The following is an 11,780-nucleotide window of genomic DNA, read 5'->3' as shown; positions in this document are numbered from 1 at the left end:
CTCCCGGCTCACCTCCAGCCCTTCAACTTCCACGGGTTTCTATTTGGGGGGAAACTTTCCTGATTTTTAGAAAAGCCTTTCTCCCCCTTCCACTCCTCCCCTAAATACTTTCCGACGGGGTGGGCTTGGAAATGCTGCCCTAAACTTCAGCAGATGACGGCCTGGGAGCCGCACAGCCCCGCGGAGGGGCGCGGAGAGGCGCGGAGAGGAGCGGAGAGGGGCAGCCCCGCTCAGCCGGCAGCCGTGACTGAACACGGGATTAGCACAATAGAGCCCTAATCGAGGGGAAACGTTTCTTTTCACGCTAAGCACCGTAATTAATAGTACGAATCAATTAATTTGACTTTTATTGTGCCGAAGAAAAGCGCAACAAATGGGACAGGGGGCTGCGGAGTTGGGGTTTTTCCTCCTTTTTTTTCCCTGGGAGAGCCTTGGCGGTGCGACGGGACACACACAAGGCGAGTGCGTGTGAGTGAGGGTGAGCGCGGGGTGTGAGTCCGGGGGATGTGGGAGCGGCCGGTGCGCGGCTGCGGAGGCCACGGGCCGCGGAGATCCGCTGCGAGAGGCGGAAAAACGGAGCGCGGGGGGAAAGCGGCTCCGCGCCCCGCGGGAAGGTTCTCCCCATCTCCCCGCGGGTCGCTCCGCGCAGCTCGGCCCGTCCCGCCCGGAGCGACCCGGTGAGGCTCTGGGAGAGGCCGGGACAGCGACCCTTCCGAGCTCCGACGGGTTTTGGGGGACAGATGGGGAATTGGCTTCCCCAAAGCAGCGCCGCTCATAGGAAATCGTTGGCTCCTGGGTTATTTTCCTGGTTTAATTGTATTTACCGAAATCGGACAGCACGTGCGGGAAGTACAGGAGCAAAGGGCTCGGCGGGACGGATGGAAAAGCCAAACCCCGAGAGCCACCCGCGGCCGAGGGTCCGGGCGGGGGGTTCCGCACCGGGACAGGGTGGGCTGCCGGGCCCCCTCCCGCCCCGCCGGGCGCCTCTCCCCGGGCCGGGGCTTACCTGGGGCCGCGGCAATAAGGTCCTCACATTCACACACACTCCCTCATTTCCTACTTTTTCATATGCTAACGCCCGAAATGATTAAGTCGTTAACACCTCTGGAAAGAAAAAAAAAAAAAAAAAAAAAAAAAAAAAGAAAAAAAAAGAAAAGAAAAAGAAAAAGAAAAAAAAAAAGAAAAGAAAAGAAAGAAAAAGTAGGTGGCTAAAAGGTTCTTTATTTATAGTTTCCCTTTGTTATTTTACGTCTTTTTTATTTCTCCCTGCAACTAACCTAATAGATTAATCAATAGCTGTTCTCTGATCTTCCGTTCCCAGCTGCTGCTGCTGCTGGGGGAAAAAAAAAAAAAATTAAAAACAATAGAAACCCACGGAAAAGTGGTTTCAAAGCCCAAAGTTGGCGCTTTCAAGCTCTATCACGGCGGCGCATCCGCTGAGCCTGCGCTGCCGAGCGCCCCGAGAGCGGCTGCTCCGGGCCCGGCGCACCGAGAGCGGCAGCAGCAGCAGCAGCAGCAGCGATCCCCGGTGCGGGAAGTTTCCCGCGGGGCGCGGAGGGTGCCGGTGCCGTCGGTGCCGTCGGGGCGGGCGGAGCGGAGCCGCCGCCGCTCTTTGTTGACAGTCCATGAAACAACTCGAGTTTTGCATGACTTCACAGCGGGGCGCCTGACGTCAGGCGGTCACGTGGAGCCGCCTCCGAGTATATCTTTAACGGGAAAGTAATCTATCAGGCAGTCGGGACCGCCGCGCTGCCAAAGTGGCGAGCGAGGCCCCGCGACCCCCGGCCTGCTGCCCCCGCCCCGCCCGGCCCGGCCGCCGGCAGCTCCGTCCCCTCCCTCCGCCGAGGGGGGGAAAAAAAAGCAGCCCAAAAAAAGCCGGACGAGAGGAGGAAAGAGGGAAGAGGAGGAAAGAAAGCAAAAAAAAAAAAAAAAAAGCCGGCGCGGAGGGCGGCGGAGCGGTGCGCGGCGCGGCCGCGGAGCGGAGCGGTGGAGCGGCGGCGGCCCGCGGAGCGGCCCCATGCGCGGCGCCCTCGGGCGCGCATCGCGGCGGGCGGGATCCGGCGGCGCCGCCTGAGCCCCGATGCCCGGCGGCGGGAGGTGACCGGGCGGCCAGGGCAGCCCCGCGGACGGGAGAGCAGCGGGCGCGGCCGCCCCATGCCCCGCGGGGACGGCGCCGCGGGGCGCAGCCGGGCCGCTCGGGTGTAGCCCCCGGGGCCGGTCGGAGGAGCGGCGGGAGCGGGGCGCGGGGGGAGCCCGGTGCGGGCGGGAGGCCCCGCCGCCGCCGCCGCTCCCCGTCCGCCGAGCGGGGATGACCCTGTCGGGCGGCGGCAGCGCCAGCGACATGTCCGGCCCCGCCGTCCCGGCGGCCGAGGATGTGGATATCGACGTGGTGGGCGAGGGCGACGACGGGCCGGGCAAGGACAGCGAGGGCGAGGCCGGCAGCCCCGCCGCCCTGCCGCGCCTGCCGCTGGACGAGGCGGCGGAGCTGGCGCTGCCCGCGGAGGCGGGCGCGGAGAGCGGCAGCAGCGGCACGGGCAGCCCGGCCGGAGTGGCCCCCGGCGGAGCGGCCGAGGGCGGCAAGGGGGGCGGCGAGGAGGGGGCGAGCGGCGGCGGCGGCGGCGGGGCGGCCGGGCAGAGCAAGCCCAAGAGCAGCCTGGTGAAGCCGCCCTACTCGTACATCGCCCTCATCACCATGGCCATCCTGCAGAGCCCGCAGAAGAAGCTGACGCTCAGCGGCATCTGCGAGTTCATCAGCAACCGCTTCCCCTACTACCGGGAGAAGTTCCCCGCCTGGCAGAACAGCATCCGCCACAACCTCTCCCTCAACGACTGCTTCGTCAAGATCCCCCGGGAGCCCGGCAACCCGGGCAAGGGCAACTACTGGACGCTGGACCCGCAGTCCGAGGACATGTTCGACAACGGCAGCTTCCTCCGCCGCAGGAAGCGCTTCAAGCGGCACCAGCAGGAGCACCTGCGGGACCAGACGGCGCTGATGATGCAGGGCTTCGGCGCCTACGGCCTGGCCGGACCCTACGGCCGCCCCTACGGGCTGCACCCCGGCGCCTACACGCACCCCGCGGCGGCCGCGGCCGCGCTGCAGTACCCCTACATCCCCCCGGTGGGGCCCATGCTGCCGCCCGCCGTGCCGCTGCTGCCGTCCAGCGAGCTCAGCCGCAAAGCCTTCAACTCCCAGCTCAGCCCCAGCCTGCAGCTGCAGCTCAACAGCCTGGGCGCCGCCGGCTCCATCGTCAAGTCGGAGCCCAGCAGCCGCCCGTCCTTCAGCATCGAGAACATCATCGGCGTCCCCGCCGCCAGCTCGGCCGCCAGCGCACAGACTTTCCTGCGGCCGCCGGTCACCGTGCAGTCGGCGCTCATGGCCCACCAGCCGCTGGCGCTGGCCAGGACCACGGCGGCCATCGCCCCCATCCTCAGCGTGCCTACCAACATCATCGCGGGGCAGTTCCTGCAGCCCGCCCCCCCCGCCGCCGCCGTGCAGGCCAAGTGGCCGGCGCAGTAGCCCCGGGCGGTAGCCCCGGGCAGCACCCCGGGGAGCTCCGGCCGCCCCCTCGGGGGCTCCGCGGCCGCCCGGGCTCGGAGCAGCAGCAGCGGGCAGCGGCCGACGCCCCCGCCGCTTGTACATATTTGTATCAAAAATCACTGACGTTGCTTTCGGGGTTTTTATTTTTCTAAAGAGGCGAAATGACGGTCGCGATTAGGAGCTGCGAACTTTCACTTTTTTTGAAGGTTCCGGCGCTCCGAGCGGTTTTATCCGAAATAAACGAACAAACGAGAAAAAAACCCACAATTGTATAAAAAAGAAATAAGCGGGGGAAATTTTAAATATTAAACGAACGAACAGAGAGAGAGAAAAAAAAAAAAGAGAATTTTGGAGAGGAAAAAAAAGGAGGAAAAACGCTGTCATTCTATTATAGAAGTCTGTTTATATATGAATGAATATATGTATTCTAAATGTTATCCCTTCGTGTTGTACACAACTTTGTAAATAAATTTTTAAAATGCTCTGCCCGTCTCTGTGTGAGCGGTGTCTTTGTGACCCCCGCCCGCAGGACGGGCTGCGCGGCCGCGGAGGCTGGAGACGCGCGGGGCGCGGCCGCGGAGCGCCGGTTCTCCGACCCCGCGGAGCTTTGGGTTCCGCGGAGCTTTGGGTTCCGCGGAGCTTTGGGTTCCGCGGAGCGAGCGCGTTTCCCACGGTCCGTCCCGCCGCTTCGGGATGCGCCGTGCGCGGCCGCGCAGAGACAGCGCCCGGCCTTGCTCGCTCGACCGCCGCGGCAGGGCCAACATCACCCCGATTCCTTCCAAATCCAACCTCCCCCGGCAGATCCGAGGCTCCCGCAAGCGCGCCGTGATGTTTCCCTAAATATATTAAATTTTCTCGGCCTGACTTCGACTCCACATCCCGGCGCTGCGGCATTCCCGGCCGGAATAGGTACGCTTTGGGTCTGCGGTCGGGACTAATTATAAGGGAAATTATCTTAAATAAACCACGTTGGGTCGATTTAATCAATGTTTACTATTTATTTTAGAGGAAAAAATATAGATATATTCAGGCCGTGGCGGTGCGGTGTCCGAGCGCGAATCTTTCGTTTAGATCGGGGAAATAATCAGGGCTAAAGCAGCGGTTCTCCCCGCGGGAAGGGACCGGCCTTTCCTAGCTAATTCCCAATAACTCAGCTCTAATGGCGGCTGCGAAAATTAAAAATAATAATATATTTACATGCATTCTTTTTCGGGGCTAAAATAGAAAGACAGACAAAATGAAAAAAAAAAGAAGAATTAATATGTAGCGTTATAATATTTAAAGAGGCGCGTCGGGGGTTTGTTCCTGACGAGATCTCGGTCTTTCCTGTGCACTGACAGTGTTTGGTACTTTATTACCTTCCTCTTACAAAGTTGAATTTTTGTCACCTTTGAAAACCTTCGCGGATTTTGCTTTTCCGCCCGAATAATTCGTTGTCTTTGTTAGGAAAATCGGCGGCGTAAAATGCAGGCGGGGATGCGGGATGCGGCAGGCTCGGCTGCGGGAGGAGCTGAACCAGGCGCTTATTTCCCCTCCAACAACCCCCTGGCAGCCGTGGATTTAAAATAAATATATAAATAAAAGTGTCCTTGCTTTCCTGGTAAGCAGTAAATATTATTTCTTCCTAAGTAAATATTTATACCTCCGCACACATAGACGAAAATAAACCGAGCGGCCCCGGTGATGAGATCGTTTGAACTTTATAAATAAGGACTCGCTAATCATCTGCCGGGGACAGGGAGAACCTGGAGGGAGAGGTGACGCGCGGGGCCCTCCGCGGGCACCCACGGCCCCGCGGAACCCCGCGGAGCGGAATGTGGCGGTGCGTGGCGGTGTCAGAGGAACGGGCTGTTTCACAGTTGTGTCTGGCTAATCGGTTTTACACAAACAGCAAATGGTGGGTGATTCGTGCGATCGAGGGGGTTTCTATATTTAGCCGATCCCCTGGGAAAAAAGAAAGGAGCCTCTGCCCGGAGTCGCTGCGAGGCTCAAGAAGCTGCTGATCCAGGGCTTCCAGAGGACACCGGATAACAGGGGCTCATTCCATTCCCCAGCCTTTGTTACTTATAAAATTACTCGCTCATATTTCCCCACATAGCAGCAATACCTCGGCTCGGCATCTGCGCGCCGGCGGCGGCGGCACCGGCAACTTTCCTGCCCGCCGCCTCCCGCCGGGAACAGCTTCTCCCTCCGCAACCTCCCGCCTCTCTTTCTCTCCCCCGCTTTCCCCTCCATCGCCGAGGACAGCGGCCGGCAGGAGAAGCCTTTCCCGGGGAAGGGGCGGCGGCGGCTCCCGGGGCCGGGCGGCACCGGCAAGGCGCGGGGCTCGGGAAGGACCCGGGGGTGAATCCCCCATCCGGCCGCCGCCTCCCCGCCGGAGCCGCCGGCTCCTCTCAGCCGCGGGGCCGTGAGCGGCAGCGGGGCCGTGCGGGCAGGTGGGGCTCCCGGTGGCGGCGGGGCCGCAGTGGCGCACCGGGGCCTGCGGGGGGCGCGGCAGCTCCCGCTGCACCCGCGGGGAACGGGCGCGCCCCCCCGGGGCCGGGAGCACCCCCGGGACCAGGAGCATCCCCGCATCACCCGCATCCGGGAACACCCCCGGAGCATCCCCGGGGACCGGGATCACCATCACGGCCCGCGAGGTCGGGAGAAGCTCCGGGGCCGGCAACACTCCCGGGGCCGGGAGCACCCTCGGAGCCGGGAACACCCCCGAGGCCGGGAGCAACCCCGGAGCTGGGAGTGCCCCGGGCAGCAGGGAGCAGTTCTGGGGACCGGGAGCTCCCCCGGTGCCCGCAGCCACCCGGGACGGCACCGACCCGGGCGCGCTCTTGCAGCGGGTGGCGCGACGGGGCGATCCGGTGGGTCCCGCCAAGCTGCCGGCGGGGATGGGGGGTCCGGGGAGTGCCAGAAGTCTGTCCCCAAATAGGGGCGGGTTTGCAGCCGGGATGGGAGTGCTTTCCCGGCTTCCCACAGCCGGACCGGGAGCGGCGGGCCGGGGACAACCGGGAGCAGCATATCCCGGAGAAGTTTCCTCAGCCACGGGCCTCAAACAGACCACAGAAACTCTTTCCCTTGTTTTTTCTCTTCTTTTCCATTCCACAAACTTGTCCGCCGCATATGGCAAAACTTGACACGGCCGGTGACAGATGCCCATTAGTACAAGCCGTGTCACGTCGGTCCCTGGGGTGTGTTGGAAGTAACTAGATCCGAAACACCGGGAAAATGACCCTCCTCGCAGCCCGGAGAGTTTACCCAGAACCACCACCCCCTGCACCCTCCCCGACCCCTCTCCTTATTTATTACAATTATTGCCCCGCCGCTCCCTGCGCCCGGGGAAGGAATTTATAATAGGATCTGACGATAGGATCTGGCCCTAATCCTCGAAACCATCACGCTGGTTGAAAAGGGAGGAGATGGGCTCATCAGGGCCATTTCCTCGGCTGATGCGGGGCTCCCGGGGATCCCTCTCGCTTCGCTGCGCGGCCGCGGGAGTTGCGCCTCTTTCCCCCCTCCGCGCTGCCGGCTCCCAACGCCGCCTATTTATAGCATCGCTGGTCTGACCAGAGCACAGCGCGGGGCTGAAAGTTTCGGGTTAATGGGTGTTGAAAGGCTGCGGCGAGCGATGGAAAAGGCAGGAAAAGACCTTTTGCGGTTATTTATAAACGTGTCTTTATCGCGCGTGTGTGTTTATCTCAGCAAGGAGCCCCAGCGCTGCGGGTATCCCCCCGCCATCCCCCAGTCGAGACCTGTGGGGCCTCAGCAGTGTCCCCGGAGAGGGAGCTGCGGGAGGGCACAGCTGAGGCCGGGGTACCGGAGGGGACAGCGCCGGGAGCGCTCCGGGGGGAGCGATGGCCGTCGGAGAGCTTTCCTTCTCGGTCTGCCGCGCCGAGAGGTGGCCGGAGGAAATCATCCGCCGGCGACATCAGAGCCCTTTGGGACACGGGCGGCGTCTGAGGGCGGCTCCGGCTTTCCTGGGGGTTACGGCTCGGGTCCGCGGCGGTACCGGGGGGATTGAACCCGCACGGCCCGCACCTCCAGCACGGCCCCCAGCCGGTCCGGGGCTCTGGGCCGGACACAAAGGAAAGAGAGCGAACATTTCGCTTCGGGATGAGCCATCCCTCGTCTTTCTTGGAGCCCTCAGGGGTCTCCCACTCCGCGAAAGATACAGCAAAGACTTGCTTTAGGGGGTGGAGGTTTTCCCTTCCCCATGCGGGTGCGGGTCAGTGGGGCAGTTCCCGTGAGATGGGGAAATTCGATGGGATTTTGCCTCTCGGGGCACCTCGTGTAGTTCTGTGGTCGCTCCCTCATGTCCGACGGGCGTCTGGGGCCTGTCCCCGCCTGCTCCGGGCAGGTGGAAAAACAGCCTGGCCGCTCCCAGGGGCATTTTATTGGTGTTAAAAGGCAGCGAGCGAGGAATCACAGCGAGCTCTTCGCGCAAGTTACGCTGCCCATCCCCGCGGCTGCGGACAGCCTGAGCTCGGGCATCCCCCGGGGTGGGGACTGATGCTCTCCAAGCTCCGTGCGGAGCCAGGAGCATCCGTGTCATCCATCCCCGCAGCCTCCCTTGCCACCACCGCGCCTCTTCCCCGAGCCCGGAATCGCCGCAACTGGGCAAACACCAGCGGGGTTGAGAGCCGACACTTCCATTCCGGGGGCTTTTACTGAATTACGTGTTCCTAGTCCTAAAACATTAAGCGTTATGTACTTAAAGGATACAGAGCATAGGTATTACATCCACAGGAAGTATTTTAGTCAGTGGATGTTCAATGTAGCAGGTAGAGATGAACTTAGCACGTCTTCCCGACTGAACTGGGAACAGACTCTTCAGCCATAAAATGCACTTAACAGTCTATTTAATAGTGGCGAGGTCCTTGAAAATGCAATATCCATGCTAATCTTGCCTTTTTCCAAATCAGAAATGAAAAATAGGTCAGGAAGGTAGAACCTTCCCCTTCCATTTAAAATGTGACATTTAATCTATTTAAATAACTAAGTAAACTTTATTAATCCAGGATTTGGTAAGCAAGCTGAGTAAGCAGGACCTGCGCGACTTGATTAAGACGGCAAAATGTGAGAGGGAGAGTCCTTGAACTCCAGGTGCAACAAAATCCCGGTTTTCCTGAGGTGCAGCAAAATGGGACAAGCCGGGACACAGGAAAACCTCTCCACGAAGGGATGGAATGTCTCGCTCTGCTTTACCAAGGATTCGGAGCTTCCCCTGGGTTGGGATCCCCGGCTCGGAAGAGGGAAGCTCCGTGTCCCCCAGCGCCCAGAGAATGGCGGGGATTCAAGGAAAAACCCCAAACCCTCAATCATTTCTAATTACTTTATTAAGTGCCGGTATTTCACGGGGGAAAATAAAAATAAATCCATCTCTCTGCGGGCTAAGTGGTGGTTTCAGACAGGTTTGCTCCTGGTTTTGCTCGGGAAAGGAGGCTGCGAGAGCGCTGAGGCTCCAGCGGGCTCAGAGATGAGCTCGCACCGCCCGGCTCCGTGCCAGGCAAATCCCGGGCGACGTTCGGGTGTCGGGATGAAAGGTTAGATTGGGAATCTGCAATTGCAAACATCTCCAGAGTTTGTTTCCCCGCTCGCTCCGGCACCGCGGCTCCGCTCAGGAAAGAAATCCGGGATGAGCTGGAACTTTTTATGGCTGCAGGCTCTTCCCCCCCGCGCCGCCCGCTCTAGGAAAGACTTTCTCATTATTCTGGCCGCATTTCATTCCAAATTTATGGAATACCCGCGGGATATTTGCCTTGCCACCGCTCGGCTCTCATCAAGCCGAAGAGCCGGGCTGGAGGAGCAGAGGCAGCGGAGCTCTGGAGCCTCCCGAGAACGCCAAGGGTTAAGAAAAGCCGTTTATCTGCTCATTATCGGCTTCTCTTTACTCCTGAGCACCAAACCCCGCTCGTCTCCTACCCCGCGGTATCAATGTGTCCTGAATGCCTTTTCCAGTCATTGATCTGGTCAAAGTCACCGCCGAAACACAAGTGACAGAGACTCAATTCCAGGCGACGTGCCCGATGCGAGTATTTAGAAAGCATTCAATAAAAAAGCTTTCCCGGGGAGTGAATGATTTCACCTTGCAACAAAGAGCGCTCGGCTAATTGAAATAATGCACTTGAATGTGCGGCCGTGGGCTCCTGCTCGCCCGTCCCAGCTCCAGCACCGAATTAGAAATAATCTTCAAGGTAAAACATGAAAATTCCTTTTTTTTTTTTTTTTTTTTTTTGCGGTGGGAGCCCACAGGCAACGCGCACGGACTGCTGTGCTCCCCGGCCTTGCTGTTTGGGGAATTCCGGGCGTGGAAAATCCTGGAGGGAAGAGTAGGAGAGGAGAGAGGGGCTGGGAGAGAGGTACTGAAATAGGAATCTGCCCTGTGATTCTCCCCCGGGCTTAGGCTGGGAATTCACTCTGCAGAGCGTGTTTCTGTGCCATGAAGCAGCTCCGGCCGCTGTGGGGTTAGGAGGTGGAATTGTGTCTTCTGAGTTACTTTGCAATTGATGCATTTAAGGAATATGCTTATTTTACAGATTTGTCATTTTCAGACGTCCTATCAAAATCCTGAAATGGACACACTTTACCTAGCAGAAATATAAATCATTGAGTATAAGAGATTTGGCAAACTGTGTAAAATTGGATGGTCATAATCTGCCATTTCCCACAGGATTACAGCTCCAAACACCTTGGCAAGCCAGCAGACAGGTGTGATTTTTACCTTTACGTGTTTAACACCTCAGATTTTCAGTCTCTTCACACCATCCCACCTGAGGCAGCACTGCAAGTGACTGAAATTATGGCAGGTGTAAGAGGGACCAGGATGTCGAGAGAATTTGCACTCAGAAACGGTTGGGATAGTGGAAATCAGCATCCTGCATGGGAAAAACATCAAGGAAGAAAAGCCATCTCTGGTGTTATGCAATACTATATTTATAGTGCTTATATATTTTAAAAACAATCTGCACATGTGAGAAAAAAAAGAATTATTATTTTGTTTTTCAGTAATCTCTGGTTATTTTAATGTCTCTGTTTTAAGTGATCAGACATTTCTTGACCACATTTGCTTTTTGCAGCAGCTGTGTTTAAATCCATCACAACTTTCAGCCCTGGGATTGCAGCCCAAGGAGATCACAGCTCACCTGGCAGGTGTGGCCATGAAACCCTCAGTATGTGGTGTTAATTTGAGTAATAATGAGTTTTCTATTCGGTTGCATGTCCAGACCTCAGTTAGACACACAAGCAGAAGAAAAGGCCAGGTTGGACAGAGCCTGGAGCCACCTGGGAGAGGGAAAGGTGTCCCTTTCCATGGCAAGGGGTGGAATGAGATGAGCTTTAAGGTGTCTTCCAACCCAGCCCATCCTGTGAGTCTCTGATTTTTGCTATGCTCTGTATTTCGTTGAGACCTTCAAGAGGATGACAGGGGTTAAGACGGAAATGTTATAAAAGTGAGGCCTGTGATGCATCATGGAGAGATTTGGGAATCTCCCTCACTGGAGATACTCAAGGCTGTCTGGACACAAACCTGTGCCTAGGCTGGCCCTGCCTGAGCAGGGAGGTGGCACCGGGTGACCCCACTGTGGTCCTTTCCATCCTGACCCATCCTGGGACTCTGTGCTATGAGCTTTAGGAGCCAAGGTGGTTCCCAGACATTGTCTTCCAGATCTGAAGGCTGAGGAGCTGCTTCCCAGCTAGCTGGAGTGGGAGAACGTGAATCCCAGACTGGTTTGGGTTGGAAGGGACTGTAAAGTGCCACTCCTCCCATGGACAGGGACACCTCCCACCATCCCAGGGTGCTCCAGCCTGACCTTGGACATTCCAGGGATCCAGGGACAGTCACAGCCTCTCTGGGCACCCTGTGCCAGGGCCGCACATCCCTCACAGGGAACAATTCCTTCCCAATATCCCATCCATCCCTGCCCTCCGGCAGTGGGAAGCATTCCCCCTTGCCCTGTCCCTTGTCCCCAGTCCCTGTGCAGCTCTCCCGCAGTCCCTTCCCGCCCAGCAAGGGCTCCGCTGTCCCCTCAGCTCCGCTGTCCCCTCAGCTCCCCGAGCGCTCCCGCCCGTCCCGCCCATGGCGCCCTCAGCGCTCCCGCCGCCCGCCCCGCGCATGCGCACAGCCCCCGGAAGGCGCCGCGCAGGCGGAAGCGCGCGCTCCGGCCCGAGCCCGGTGAGAGCGGCGGGACGGGCTGAGGGGGAGAGACTGAGAGACTGAGAGACTGAGAGACTGAGAGACTGAGAGACTGAGAGA

The 11,780-nt window shown here is 59.1% G+C and overlaps 1 protein-coding gene across 1 annotated transcript; it reads left to right on the top strand.

Annotated features, from left to right (window-relative positions):
• The first annotated feature begins 1,718 nt into the window (after positions 1-1,718).
• FOXD3 (forkhead box D3) lies at positions 1,719-4,026 on the top strand. The gene has a single exon (XM_085067424.1). It carries the CDS (start codon positions 2,309-2,311, stop codon positions 3,515-3,517), a length of 1,209 nt encoding a protein of 402 aa, XP_084923550.1. The 5' UTR covers positions 1,719-2,308; the 3' UTR covers positions 3,518-4,026.
• The last annotated feature ends 7,754 nt before the right edge of the window (positions 4,027-11,780 follow it).

Source organism: Lichenostomus cassidix, chromosome 8 (genome assembly GCF_008360975.1).
Source record: "Lichenostomus cassidix isolate B80296 chromosome 8, HeHo_3.0, whole genome shotgun sequence".
In the NCBI taxonomy this organism is placed as follows: domain Eukaryota; kingdom Metazoa; phylum Chordata; class Aves; order Passeriformes; family Meliphagidae; genus Lichenostomus; species Lichenostomus cassidix.
Note: the sequence above shows the minus strand (reverse complement) of the source record. Positions and strands in the feature narration are given on the sequence as shown.